Source organism: Eutrema salsugineum, unplaced genomic scaffold (assembly GCF_000478725.1).
Source record: "Eutrema salsugineum unplaced genomic scaffold, Eutsalg1_0 scaffold_16, whole genome shotgun sequence".
Classification (NCBI taxonomy): Eukaryota; Viridiplantae; Streptophyta; class Magnoliopsida; order Brassicales; family Brassicaceae; genus Eutrema; species Eutrema salsugineum.
The window spans coordinates 1,428,237-1,442,279 of record NW_006256858.1 but is presented as its reverse complement, the minus strand read 5'-3'; the positions used below and the strand labels follow the sequence as shown (position 1 = coordinate 1,442,279).

Genomic DNA, 14,043 nt, shown 5'->3' with positions numbered 1-14,043 from the left:
AGAAAAAAATGCATGGCTGCGAATAAAAGAGGTTCAACAATTTTGATAATACTGTATATAGTCTTCTTGTTTGATTTAATAGTGTACTTTCGTAATACGAGACTTATTGTTTGTTTGGAGTTGGCAGGAAATACAATGACAATAAATTTGTCTTGCCTTTGATCTCCTTGTTTCCTTGCAAGTTGCAACAATTATTTCTAACCAACACAGAAACAACCAAACCCCTTTTTAGATATTTTTTTTTCTCTCCATCAATTTTCCATGTTGCAACAATTAATACACTTGTTTCTTTATACTATATAGTAATGATAACTGTAAAGTTCTTCCAAAATATATCTCCGTATAATATATATATCTATATATATATAAATTCAAAGATAGATTTGATATATTGTTCAAATATAAATACGTATATTGCACAACATATAATTGTATAAGCCTAGTAAACAAATGTCCTATTTTTTGTTTGTATTGTAAAACATTCCAACAAAAAAAAACTTTTCTATAATAAGATGCAACGTTTTTGAAGAGTATTAGAGATCAAAGTGGCAGTTAGAAAGGGTACATGAAGTTAAGGGTACAGAGGGGAGCTGCTACTTTACCTTTTTATGCCAAACCATCACCTTGAGATCCAATAGAGAAAATTTGGTTTGGACTAAACTGATATTGATGCCTTGACGTTTTCAAGTCAAGCCTTGTACACCTTTAACACTTTGGGGATCCAGTATTTGTGTGATTGTTGTTATCAATAAACAATATTAAAATGTGGATCCAAGTAGATTCACGTTGTTTTCATCGTAAGCATATATCTCACAACGCCACATTATCAAATCTAAGTGGAGATCGAAGATCAAGTAGTAAACAGAACATAGTATTATACTATATATGATTATTTTTATTCTTCCTAGTATTATTACAAGGCTAAAAATTTTAGGCTACTTAGAGTTTCGAATACAACGATAGGCAATGTAAAACTTAATTGGGTTTTTTCTTTTTGCTGGAGGTTTCTTGTTTCTCGGTGGCGAGCTCATGGAACATCTCAACTCTCCGGCCGTTGAGGGGTTGACAAGGTCTTGAATTGTTCTTGTAAGAAGTGTCCAGTGGAGATCTGAGAAGTTCCACTTGTTCCTTTGACATTGACCTCACCTGAATTCAATTTATTACACACGGCAATTCTAAATCAAGATGTCACACTAGTTTGGACCGTTTCCATCCAAAAATGTCAAATGAACATGAAAGTAGTAGATATGTGTTATGCATCGAATCTTGACTTCTCTATTTCATTCAAACGTATATAATAAGTTTGACATAAACCCATTCTTAAGCTTAAAAGCAGGGACTGTGGGGTCCAAAAGACTCTCAAATTCGTTGAATAAGTATGGTCTAAAATTCTTGCGACCGCTTTATTCATTTTCTATGTATTTTAAATGCTTTACATCGGTCTTGAATACTCTTGATGCATATAGAGGCCTAACATTTAAAACATAAAAGGTGACAATTTAGGGAGTTTTTGAGGAACTTTAGTTATCTTTGAAAAAGCTAGGTCTATTTTTTTATAAAATGTACTAAATAGATCATTCTCAAAAAATCTCCCTTTAAATAAAGTTTGGTATTTAAAAAATAAAATTAGCAATTTTTCTGTTTTTCTTACTAATATCTTATACTGAATTATTAGTTTAAACAAAACCAACTTTTACGCATAATCAAAGATTTTTGTTTGTTTGTTCGTGACTGCGTCGATGACTACTCAACCACTGGACTACCAAAAAATTATGTTGTAAACCTTATTATATGTGTGTAAAAATTAAAGGTTAATTACCTTGCCAAGAATGGTCCAAGATACGTTCTCGGAACAAGGAGGAGTAGTGAGTGAACCAACGTATCTGAAGTACTTTCGAGTCTTACGTTCGATATGTCTTGTGTCTATTTTTCCTACTTCCACTTGTGCTGTTTGGTTCCCTTTGCGTCTCTCCTCCTTTAGCTTCACCAATTTATCCTTCATCTAATCCATTTCACTTAATTATATTCTTATAAACACTCACGAGTACTTAAGCCAATGATATATATATATATAAACATATCTATAGTCAGGTTAATATTGATACCTCAAAAAATATAATACCTGAGAGAGGAAAGGCTCTTCACTGCCGATTTTGAAGAGGCTAGCTACCACAGCATAGCTTCCATCTTTTGCTTGGTGTACCATGTGTAGCTCAGCTGCATATCTACGTTATTTTCACTTTTATTTAATAAAGTTTCATTTGTTAACACTTTTTCTAAATAACTTTCCTTTTCTAACACTTAAGGACAACAAAAACAAATAAGGCGGAGACCACACATGGGCTTAACGGGCCATACTAATCCCCAAGAAAAACTTCCCGACTCGACTGAATCTGGGAATTTCTATTGAAAAACAAATAATTTTGGACATTTCTAAAAACATATTTTGTGACATCCAATCTGCTAGTTCGGCAAATAATCAAATAAAAAAAATATTTGGTTGTATTTTTTTCTGTCATAAAACATAATAAAGGGTTTAATATGATTTAATGAAAAAGAATTGGGCCTTACTGGACTCCATGGAGATGATGTTCAGAAGGAGTGTGCCAATGCATTTGCATCAAGGAATAGTTTTTATTGTCTATCACCACATCTCCTGCTCCTTCCCCGAAGAACATCGCCACATTGCAGACGTGGTTCACGAGCGTTGCGTTGGTGGTGTGGTAATCTCGGTGTAGCGATTCCAAGCTGCGGTTGTAAAACGTTTGTCTCCTTTGTATATCAATTGGAGACTGCAATTTACCGACCGAGCATTTAGTGTAGTGAGGGTTTAAGTGTCCCCATCGGTTTGGTCCATTTTTCCCTCCATATCCGAACACTACTCCTTGTGTCTCTGCTCATTAACATTAAAACCTTTAATTTAGTTTCTTAAAGATTATTTTTACCATTGTTTATGATCGATTGTTGGCTTGTCTATTTTAAGAACAACACATATCTGCCTAGACACATAACAGAAACTCTTATATGTAATAGCATTGTTTGTTCATCCTCTAAAATCTTTTAAAAGAATATTGAATTTCTACTCAATATACATCTGTCATGTTAAAACCACAGTATAAAGAGAAAACATACGTAGAGCGGTATAGTGAAAATCGATCTTTGTTTCCAACCAACTAAAGAACCACTAGAATACGTACCATCATTTACTTGATCGGTTTTGGAAACTTAAAACTTTAACTTTGTTGAACTTTCTAAATTTTTTAATTTAACTTATTCATTCTAAAAGACTTATAAACATGTGCATATATACATATGTGATGTAATTATGTTTATATATGCGTATGTGTATATAGATATGGAGGGAGAGAGAAACAAAGAGTATTAGCATTACGAGCATTTGCAGGGGCAACGCAGAGGATGGCCATGGCGAAGAAGCAGAATTTAATAATTATTATCATCTTCTTCTTCTTTTTCTTGTGTTTTAATCCTGCTTTGTTGGAATCTGCTAAAAAAGGAGGAAAAGGGTTTGCATTAGAACAAAATAAACTAAGAAGAGGACAATTTTTTAAAACCTGTAACTTGTTTAATGAGTTTTTTTTATATATATAATTAAACCTGTGGAGATAATATAGTGTGTTATTAGCTTACTTAATGGGTGTCACGACCGGACTGGTTCTGCTATTTATAGCCCTCTCTTCTAACATTAGATTTTTAAATAAATAAAAAGAATGCAAAAAAAGTTAAAAATATACCAAAAAACATATATATATTTTTTAACATCTACCAGAAAACAAATGTTATCCAAGCAATATGTGCCTACCTTAAGAAAGCTTAACGTCGGGTTGAGTCAAACATTGTTTTATTTCCTACATTATTTTATTTCCTACATTTATAGAATGAAAATAAAATTAAAGTAGGAAATAAAAGAATGTCTGACTAATACTGTTATACAGAAAGAGAAATCAAAAGAATATAAGGAAATAAAATCGATTAAAAGGTGGATTTAACTTTGTTACCCTTTCTTACATTTCTTAAACATCGTTTTGATGACCAAGAATAAAACACTCAAGAAAAAAAGAAAAAAAAATACACTCCGTTATTAATTTTTTTGCCTGTTGATATGCATCAATAATATTCAAAACATCATAATGTCCTTGCCCGTTAAAATTTCTCTCAATGCCAACTTTATCTGAATTTCTTGTAATTAGTGACTTGCAACTAGAACGTATTGAAATGCAATGCAAAAACGAAAAAAAAAATGACATATATTCTCTTGTTTTCATGTTTTATCGTGAAATGATTCTTTAGCATTACCAAATACAGTTATTAATAAGAGTAACTTGGGTGTAAAGTAAACTAATGGTAAAAATTCTGTGTTTGATGAAAGTTTAACTGTGTCGTGGTAAAAATTCTCATCAAAGGTATTGTATACCTTAGGTTTCATGAAAAGATAATAAGATAATCGATGAAAGTTTTCAAATGTTTTTCTATTCTTTTGAAAAGCTGCCCTGGACGAAACTATTTTGTGTTTCAAATACAATATTGTCAATTTCAAAACTTTAACGAAACAAATTATTGTCTTATCTTTTTGGTGTGTGATCTCTTTTCGCATAATCCACAGATGGTGCCTGCCTCATAAAAACCCACCTCCCATTTTTCTTTCCCCCCACTTCTTCTTATCGAAAGAATTTTCACTATTCCCTTCCATTATTCTTAATATATATATATATATATATACTATTTTTACACTAAAATAAATGATTATGAAATACCATTTCACTTAGACAAATGAAACTTCTTTTTTAAAAAAAAAAAAAAAAAGAAACTACTCTGAAAATATAAAAAAGAAAAGTGAGACATGTGATGTGATGATCAGGTAGGGCATTACTAAACGGAACCAAGACAAAATGACTTCGGAATATTCATTTGTCCATACTCCGACCCCGAGAAACATCGCATTTTCTTCAGCACCGATCTCTAGTCTCTTGTCGCAACAAAACAAAACGCATTATACGGATCCGTGAGTAGATAAAATTCCACTTGTATTGCCCATAACAATCATTCTTTTCAGCTAAACCTGTACGTATATATGATTTAGGCATATCCGGCACATATGAAAACTTTCATATTTGAATGATATGATTGGATCACATTGTAGACACAAATAAGGCATATGCCTCTCTCTATATGCATGGCCATAGAAAGTAGTGGTGTACAAATTATTTGATTTATGATGATAAAGAGATCGTCAAAATCTAAGCTTTAAAAAAATTGCCCCACAGCTTAGTGGGAAGCCTTTAGGTTCTCTGCACGAAACCGAACCAATGTGGTTTTGTCGGTTTAATTCCCACTTATTCTGTAAAATGCAAGAACGGTGTTGCTCTAACGACAGTGACTCGTATGGTTATCCTTCAAAGAACTTGTACAATCATAACCTTCTTTCATTTTTGGGATCAAACATAAAATGGAACGAAAACGCATTTGAATTTGACCCATGTTAGAAAAAGAATTCTGTAATGATTATTTTCTCAATTATGAATAAAATTTAGACTTCAGAACATGGGACTCTGCGTCTTATAGTGGAGAATAGAAGATTCACGAAAAGGCATTTTAACGGACTCTGTTTTATTAAAGAGTAATACTTGTAATGTGAAGGGAGGACGTATGACGATGTTATATCATAATATTTCACAATGGAAAAATTCAATTAATCAAGAACCAAATAGCGCTTTAGGGTGAAAGTCTGAAAACCATCCCAATGATTTATTCAACAAAGAAAGAGGAATTTGGAGTGCAAAACAACATGGAAATTTCCATTTCTTTCTTTTGGTCTGAGAGATTCAAAAAGGAGAAATCTCATTCTTCAATTGGCCTTTGACCCAACACAGAAATGTCTTCATACCGTTTCTGCACCATGACAACAAGTATCATGTTATGAATGTGGATATATATATATATATATATATATATAGTCATTGTCCTATACAAATGCAAAACAGACAAAAAAAAATGATAATCCAGTTCATGATTGGAATACCTAGCAAAAAACCATTGAGAGAGAGAACTTTAAGCTAAAAACCAAACCAGGAATCAATGAGCTAGTTTATTACTCTAAAATAGAGTTTCAACTATTGACTAGTAAAACTAACAACAAGCAGAGATTAGAGACGCTGACTTATATAAGTAAAATGGAAAGAGAAGAGGTTTAAGAAGAAATGTGATCATTCCATATCAAGATGGCTAATACAGAGAATGAAGAAACACAATAAACCATCTACGCTCTTGATCAAAAGACTGACAAACTTTAATAGCAGCATCTTGGGAATATTGTTAACATAAGGCATTTTCAGAGATTAGGAGTAATCACAGACAAGCATATATATGCAGAAAATAGAGAGTTAGAAAAAGTTACAACTTGCGTTCTTCCTCAATCGATTAATCAAAAACTTAGCAACGGATTGCAGAAAACATGATTTACCATAACAAAATCAGAGCACAAGAGAGATAGAATCAATACAGAAACATAACATACCCCAACATTGTTGCTTTCCCAGAGCTTGTGAACTCCGTAATCCACAGCCTGCACACATACATATAACATTTCATATAGAATTTGACCTTTTATGAATACAAATATTGATAAATTGCAAAATTACAGGATCTAAGACCCCAAAAACAAGTGATTTCTCCACAATTTCCTCTCAAAAATTCTCCAGAGTTTCCAGCTATCTATTGTAGATCGTTTATTCAATCGGGTAAAATTCATTCACCAATATTGTTTACAGAAAATAAACCCAGATTTCGTTACAATCACAAAGCAGATCCGGAGAGATACGAACGCTAAGAAGATATATATTAAAAAAAAAATTAGATCTCTCACCCGTTCGCCGAAGAAAGCGCCGGCGATGATGAACGAGACGTAGACGGAGTTACGGCGCATGATAAGTCTGTAAAAGCCCTCGAGGGCGCCTCTCTGAACTCCCATGATTAACAGTTGTTTGTTTCAAGCACCTGATCGTTTCTCGATTTAGGGTTGGAAAAGAGATCTACAACAATGGCGAGAGTGAAGAAAAACAATGAGATTTCGCGACTAATCCGAAATGAATCTCTTTTGACTCCGTCGTATCTCGAAAGCCTATTGGGCCTTAGCTAGGCCCATTAGCTTATTACTCGAAATCTAAAAGGTTTGCACATTAGTTAGACTAATTAAAGAGGGTGGGTACAATCAAAGAGGGTGGGTACAATTTTTGTTTTAATTATCATGTATATTCAAAGTTTTGCGAATTTGGATACCAAAAGAAAAAAAGAAAAAAAAGCCTAGTATCTTAAGTAAGTTTGGCCTGATCTATCCAGGAAGATAATGATCTTAAATGTAGTATGGATTCAATACTTTTGGAATTTTATTTCAGTTTTGGTTAGTTCCTAAGGAATGGGCAACAGCTTTTTTTCTTTTTGAAAGCTCAAAGACAAGAAGATTTGAGCCTAGTTTCGTGTAGATTTGCACTATATATTCAACAAACTTACTTAATAAATTCTATGAGAAAACGGACTCCAAAATATTTTATATAGTTTATTAATTCTGTAGCTCTAAGTCCCCATTCCTTTTTTTTTCTTGGGCTAAAACTGTCCACAGATTTTAGAATATTTATCAACTATCTAAACATTTAAGTTGTTTGGATTGAGTATTTGAATATTTTGAATTAACTATCTCATATTAGTGTTTTTTTATAAGTATTAACAGAAGATGTCATGTATTCTGAGTACTTGAGAGTAATTAATTACAATCATATTATTTTTGAGTACTTTGCTTCAGGTAATGCAGATATTCCGGTAACGCGGAGATATCATGAAAAGATCTTTTGGTAATACCCATAAGCAATTTTCACATAAGAAAGCAGCACATTCTCATTACGTTCTCATCACATACATGTAAGTATACACCCAGTGGCTCAGTAAGTCGGGATCATTCGCTCCAATGAATTTTTGAAAATTGATGTAATTTATTAAAGTCTAATATCAATATCTCCATTCATAAAATTATATATACCCTTATTTGCCTCTAATGAAGAAAATTTCTAGCTCCACCACTAATTATAATACACCTACGCACATGTATGTGCAAACTAATCAAGTACGTTCCTTGATCCCTAAGTAACTGAACAAGATTTCTTCTCACTAAGTACGCTGTTATCTATTTAGTCGCTTTGTCACATGTCTAACTCGTGACTCCAAGAGATCAGGACAAAAGATAGGACTTATAAGAAGTTAAGAACATGATTGGGTATGTTTCAGCACATGCAAATTGAAGCAATAGGAAATTGGGCAAATGTCACATTCAGAATTTGATCTCCGGACAAAACTGCTGATTCACAATTAAGTCGTGAAGGTTTGACACACATACCTGAACCACCAAGCAACAAAAAAAAAAAAAAAAAAAAACCGAGCAGAAGAAAAAGGAGCGAATTATGTCCTAAAATTTGGAATGGAACAAATCACAGATACTAAAATAATATCTCATACGTTTGATATGTACTTTCTATAGAGATTAATATTTAATTATATAAGTAGTTTATGAATTTTGCTAATTAACAATAATTTTGTCTGATCTTTTAACTAAATTAAAAATTTAATGGAATAAATCGGATAGCCAGTCACTTGACGATATTCTAGCTATTCATCCACCTCTACCGATTCATACAGGCAACGAAACACACACTCAAAGCAATTGGCAATGTTCTCTTAAATTATGAGTAAAATGAAAAAGACTATATCAACAATATAACAATAATGTCTTATAGATAGATTATTGAGGAACAAGAACCACATTTAAGTATGTTATTATTTAAAATATTTAGCGTAAGATCAAGCAACGATTATGTAACGTCCCACCAGAAGCTGAAGCAGCTCGCCTAGCTTCCTCTACAAGAGCATCACGTGCCGACGAGATATCGGCAGGGACTAGACGCGTGTCAAACGTTGAACAGTCGATCCAATCCTTAAGAAGCTCTTCTTTTCCCCATATCTCCGGTATCCAAACTCTTCCGGCGATCTCTCTCCGGTGCTTCTTTAGCTTCTCTCTCCCAGTAGTGTCCACTCTCTCTTCTTCTTGATTTTGTTTCGGTTTCTCTTCCGGGAGAGCTTCATCTTTCTTGTCGGAAACAGAAGAAGCTTCGTCGTCGGGCAAACTTGGATCTTCTTGTTGGGTTTGGTCGGAAGGAGGTTTAGATGGACCGATCGGGTGGGGCATTGGAGACGTCGTATCGTCGATGTTCATCATGATTGCACAGAAGTAAAGCAGATTCTGATTCTTGAAGAATAAAAAATGAAGAGAAATGTGTGTGTCTCTGTGTTTCTTTTTGTTTGAGATTCGGTGGTGATAATATGTTGTATATTTGGTTGGGTTATGTAAACAAGGAGAAAATCGGGTGGGAGTTTGGGTTACACGTCGACTTAAGTTTTATTGTTTGGTGAATTTCTCCTTTTTCGCTTTTTTTTTTTGTATGGTAATTGACAACTTTACGTGTCTTTTTTTGTAGATTGGATTGCTTTGGCTCTTAATTTTTGGAATTTAAATAAATAAATAATCAATTTAATTTTTAAATTATTGATTAGACACTCCTCTTAAATGATTTCTATTTTTTCGGATGGGGTAAAAGTCTCAATTAGAGGGTCCTGAAGAGAAGAGATTCAACAGAAGAAGGCATTTTAAATAAACTCGGGTATTTCATCGAGATTTCTCATAGAACATAGAATCAAGTAAATATATTTTAATATTTTCAAGAACTCTTTGTTCACATTCAAAATGAAATATACGTAATCTAAAATGAAATATATATGTATAAAGATATTCAGGTTCTCAACTCTTAAGATTTCTTGGGCCCATAATTCGTGAATATTCAATAGTTATGTGAAAATATAGGAATGCATTCAAAGGGATTAGATTTTTTGGGAGGATCATGAGGCTGATGTTGATTTAGGATTTATTCCAATGAAATATGTTTAGGTGGGGATACGTTGGAATTAAATGAATGTGATACAGAAATCTGCAAAGATAAAATGTTATTTTTGTTTCAAAACGTTTATCGATTACAAAGTTGAAAATATCATATTCACGCAAATAAAATAATTTTTGCAAATAAATTAATATTTGCATTATGATGCATAATAAAGAGGTCTCAATTTGAAAGTACCTTCTCATGTGTCAGTATACGGAACGCATTTGTCTCTTTGATAAGTTTACTTTTTTTTCCTTGACCAGACTTTTATTTTTTTGTTTCTTTATCTATCTCATGGGCTCCCCTTGAATAAGTTTATGTAATTATGTAGTTAATTTTGAGATTGTCCTTACTCTTTCTTTTTTTGCCTGTTGATATTGTCCTTACTCTTTACACTTCGTTACAGCAAGAAATTTAATGTACTTTTCTACAGAAAGCATATACGTAGCATCATATGATATGTGTCTCCACATATGAGTGTATGGTGTAGATGAAGAATTTATTAAGATGGTATATTGTGTGTCTTACGTGACTCCTTAGGAAGATCGAAGAAGGATATATTTAGTGCAGACGTTAACATATAACCACACTTTGAAGTTTGATCTTAAATATGGTCCTCTCGCCTCGATATTTTTTATAACCAATACGTAGACACACGTGATGCGAAAATTTGAAATGGAGAAATTTTTGAAATATATACATATCTAAGTACTCTGTTGAACAAATCTTTATTTGTAACAATCTAAAATCTATAAGAGGTAAACATAATTAGCCAATTAGACTAATTCAATTCTCATATCATTTATAGATGTTAGCGAAATGATATGTCATGAATTGAAAATTAGGTTGAGTTAACGAACAGTTAATTCCATTATAAATATCAATGTATTGCATTTCACTTTATTGTGATATTTTTTTCCTAACGACAGCCGATGCCTTTTTTTAATTAGTTAGTTCAGTGATACATTTAGATGACTAAAAAAAAAAAAAATCAAACCATTTTAGTGTGTTAGATATCAGATTAGTGACAAAAAATTATAAACGCTAAACCAATAGTTGAAGGGTTCATTCCATCGCCATTTCAATGGAGCTCATGAGATTAGTTTGGAATTCGGCGTAGGATATATAACCTCCATTATCAAAAAGAAAATTATTAATATATCACTGAAGCATATCACTAAACTAGCGACTAAAAACAAACATAGTCTGGTCGTCGATGTTATCGTTGAATCAACAATCACAAAAACGAAGATGATTTTATTGTTAAGCGTTTTCGTTGTTGTTGGTCGCTGACGACAGCGAACTTTGATGAAATTAAATCATATTTGTTTCTTAGTTCGAAATGCATACGCTTCCGCATGCATAAGCATGAAACGAAGGAGAGTCGTGCTCCTGAAAAGAAGATATGGTTAGTAATTGTGATTTGTGAATAATTAGATAGTCATATGTAGGTAAGACAAATAGTGGGTGGCGTTGGATCTTCTTGTTAATGTTTATGAGGCTGAAGTTGATTCAGGGAGGTTTCGTGGGAAATGGCTTTGGTAGGATTACGTTGGAATTTAATGATTCTGAAAATGAGTTATATTAATTTAAAATATTTAGTTGAGTGAACACTGAAAGATATTATTTACGTAACCGATTTATGTAAATATGATTGACATGTAGATTTATCAAAACCGCGTTTTGTAGAATACAAGAATTAAATATTGACATTTGACTTCAAATTATTTATTCACTATACTTTGATTTTTGTTTGCTTTAATCTATATATGTATACTGTATACACTACTAGTCGACGACACTTGAGAGAATTAAGAACAAAACATTGGTAATGAAGAAAACAAGACAAGCTTTTCTTCTTCTGAGCTTACTTCATATATTTCTATGTCTATCCTTTCAGGCTCGTGTCACAGAGGCTAGACTCCGTCACCTAGGTCAGTCTCTTCTTATTCCGAAAATTTCTGTCACATCATAGTTTTAACTGAAGAAACAAAATTAACTCCATTTTGATCAATTAAAATCATATAATACTTCTTATTAGAGTAGATTCGTATAAAAACTTCCTTTTGATAAATTAGATGTATATTTAGAAAAATAGCGTGTTACCACAATAAATTACTCGTTCTAAAATAAATGAAAAATAAACAAAATTCGTCCAAAATGCACTCTTCTCCGTTGGAATCAGAAATTGTTTAATTATTTTCGTGAATACCATAAATACCACGTTTTCTATTGTTGTGGAGTACACAGTGGTGTTGGATCTAAAATACCATGTTTTTTTTTTCCTGTGTGTGGGTCAATTGGTTGGTGTTTTAGCTGTGGTGGATTAGTAAGAAAGTTCTTACCAAGAGACATGCTTACCTCAGAGATTAGTCACGACGCTTCGGCAATACTTGGACACTAATTACATAAATGTTAATTATAACTTTTTAATAATCTCTCCTGTAATATTTGCTAACATATTGACTTGTTTGTGTAGGTGAGGCTGCACGGATACTGATAGGGTCGAAACCTAGCATATGCGTAAGACCATCCCCACCATGTCGAGCTCCTCTGAGTAGTCGACTTAAGCCTTGTATAACAGTTCCAAGACCTCCTCGCGGAGGTCGATGCTCTCCTCCCAAGCATTAATTAGCAACGTTGAATATCATGAACTTACACACTCGATTCGTAAAGACTTTCGGAGAAGCCCACCACGGATATAATACCAACCATATATTATCCAAAATGAACTCTTTGCAGTCTCTGCCAAACCTATCACTTAATTATGACGTTTTTATTTGTTAAAGTACCTTTTTCTTATTATTTATTTCAAAAAATCTTGTATACATTTTACCCAAAAAAAAATCCTGTATACATGGTAAAAAATATTACGACGATGCATGCTACTAGAGGTTAGATAAGATAGTTACTTGTAAAATTCTTGCACCCTTAGCCTTTTCTCAAAAAAAAAAAAAAACAATCGTGCACCCATGTGATTGTTTTAAACAACCAAAACCATACATGCAACATCATAACATATATTTGTCTGTGTAAATGTAAAATTTATTGAGATGGAATATTGTGTCGTGACTCACAAAGGAGCTCAAATATTTATATGAAACTATTCAGGCGTTGACATTTGTCCACAATGTGATCTTGTGGTCCTCTCGCTTACCTGTTGAAAATTTATCAACGATTTATTCATACACATCGAAGAGTAGTTTTATAAACATGTTTACATAGACGGGAAGATGTAATAAACTAATCGGATATAAGTTGAGTGATAAGTCTTTAAAGATTGGTTTATTCAGTTCAGAAGATGTTACGTAGCTGATGTACAAAACCGTGTTGTGTAGAAAACAAGGAATATTGGAAGTTTGAACTAAAATATATTTTATTCACTATTGGACATTTGATTTTGCTTGATTGAACTTTATATTGTTATTTATTCTTGACTTCCTTCAATACATACATGATACATCCTATTGGTCGACATGTGAGGGGAACCAAACAACGATAATGAAAAATTTATTGGAATGGAATAGTGTGAACTCAAAGGAATACATTTTGGATATTGTCTTAAAACTTAAAATTAAACCAATCCTTTGATCCTTTATGGTCCTCTCGTTTTGATCAAACATTCATATAAATACATATCGAAAAGTTTTTCTTACTAATATATGGATCTGCCTTCAGCGAGAGATGAAGAAGGACGTCTTGTTACTCCCATTGATGCATCCGCTTGTGTAGCCTGCCTGAATTACTACGTAATTTAATGATTCTGATAATTAGTTAAAAGAAAATAGAAGTTTTAAAATTTAAAAACATATAAAATGTAAATATGGTTGACATAAAGATGTGTCAATTTTAGTTTCGTAGCATTTAGTTACGAGTCGTCAAAGTCTTTGATTGTTTATTTATTTATTTTGGTAACAAGTTTGATTGCTTATTGAGAAGACGTTATTCTACAAAACCGCGTTTTGTAGAATACACGAATTAAATATTGAAATTTGACTTCCAATTAATTTATTCACTTTCCTTTGATTTATTTTTGTTTGCTTCAATC

General features: G+C 32.6%; 3 protein-coding genes across 4 annotated transcripts; all 3 read right to left on the bottom strand.

Annotated features, from left to right (window-relative positions):
* Positions 1-850: 850 nt before the first annotated feature.
* Positions 851-3,648, bottom strand: LOC18020831 (alpha carbonic anhydrase 1, chloroplastic). 2 transcript variants are annotated; one of them, XM_024158081.1, is made up of 6 exons: positions 3,616-3,648; positions 3,392-3,505; positions 2,572-2,893; positions 2,123-2,225; positions 1,820-2,002; positions 851-1,146 (listed from the first exon to the last, which is right to left on the bottom strand). In XM_024158081.1, exons 2-6 carry the CDS (start codon positions 3,456-3,458, stop codon positions 976-978), a joined length of 846 nt encoding a protein of 281 aa, XP_024013849.1. In that variant the 5' UTR covers positions 3,459-3,505; positions 3,616-3,648; the 3' UTR covers positions 851-975. The 2 variants fall into 2 exon arrangements, with proteins under 2 accessions (XP_024013849.1, XP_006403779.1); XM_006403716.2 differs by having other exon boundaries at positions 3,392-3,502; positions 3,616-3,647.
* Positions 3,649-5,606: 1,958 nt separating this feature from the next.
* Positions 5,607-7,137, bottom strand: LOC18020830 (cytochrome b-c1 complex subunit 9). Its single transcript, XM_006403713.2, has 3 exons — positions 6,881-7,137; positions 6,533-6,580; positions 5,607-5,907 (listed from the first exon to the last, which is right to left on the bottom strand). Exons 1-3 carry the CDS (start codon positions 6,983-6,985, stop codon positions 5,857-5,859), a joined length of 204 nt encoding a protein of 67 aa, XP_006403776.1. The 5' UTR covers positions 6,986-7,137; the 3' UTR covers positions 5,607-5,856.
* A 1,600-nt stretch (positions 7,138-8,737) lies between these two features.
* Positions 8,738-9,385, bottom strand: LOC18020829 (protein BIC1). Its single transcript, XM_006403712.2, has one exon. The coding sequence runs from the start codon at positions 9,275-9,277 to the stop codon at positions 8,852-8,854; it is 426 nt and encodes a 141-aa protein (XP_006403775.1). The 5' UTR covers positions 9,278-9,385; the 3' UTR covers positions 8,738-8,851.
* Positions 9,386-14,043: the final 4,658 nt, after the last annotated feature.

What these genes read in the sequence shown, in the direction of transcription:
- LOC18020831 (XM_024158081.1), bottom strand. Translation starts at nt 3,458, where the DNA reads ATGATAATAATTATTAAATTCTGCTTCTTCGCCATGGCCATCCTCTGC. An exon ending in CGTTGCCCCTGCAAATGCTC is followed by an intron (nt 2,894 to 3,391) that starts GTAATGCTAATA and finishes GTTAATGAGCAG; the next exon opens with AGACACAAGGAGTAGTGTTC. An exon ending in CATCATCTCCATGGAGTCCA is followed by an intron (nt 2,226 to 2,571) that starts GTAAGGCCCAAT and finishes AAAATAACGTAG; the next exon opens with ATATGCAGCTGAGCTACACA.
- LOC18020830 (XM_006403713.2), bottom strand. Translation starts at nt 6,985, where the DNA reads ATGGGAGTTCAGAGAGGCGCCCTCGAGGGCTTTTACAGACTTATCATG. An exon ending in GCGCTTTCTTCGGCGAACGG is followed by an intron (nt 6,581 to 6,880) that starts GTGAGAGATCTA and finishes GTATGTGTGCAG; the next exon opens with GCTGTGGATTACGGAGTTCA. An exon ending in GGGAAAGCAACAATGTTGGG is followed by an intron (nt 5,908 to 6,532) that starts GTATGTTATGTT and finishes GTCATGGTGCAG; the next exon opens with AAACGGTATGAAGACATTTC.
- LOC18020829 (XM_006403712.2), bottom strand. Translation starts at nt 9,277, where the DNA reads ATGATGAACATCGACGATACGACGTCTCCAATGCCCCACCCGATCGGT.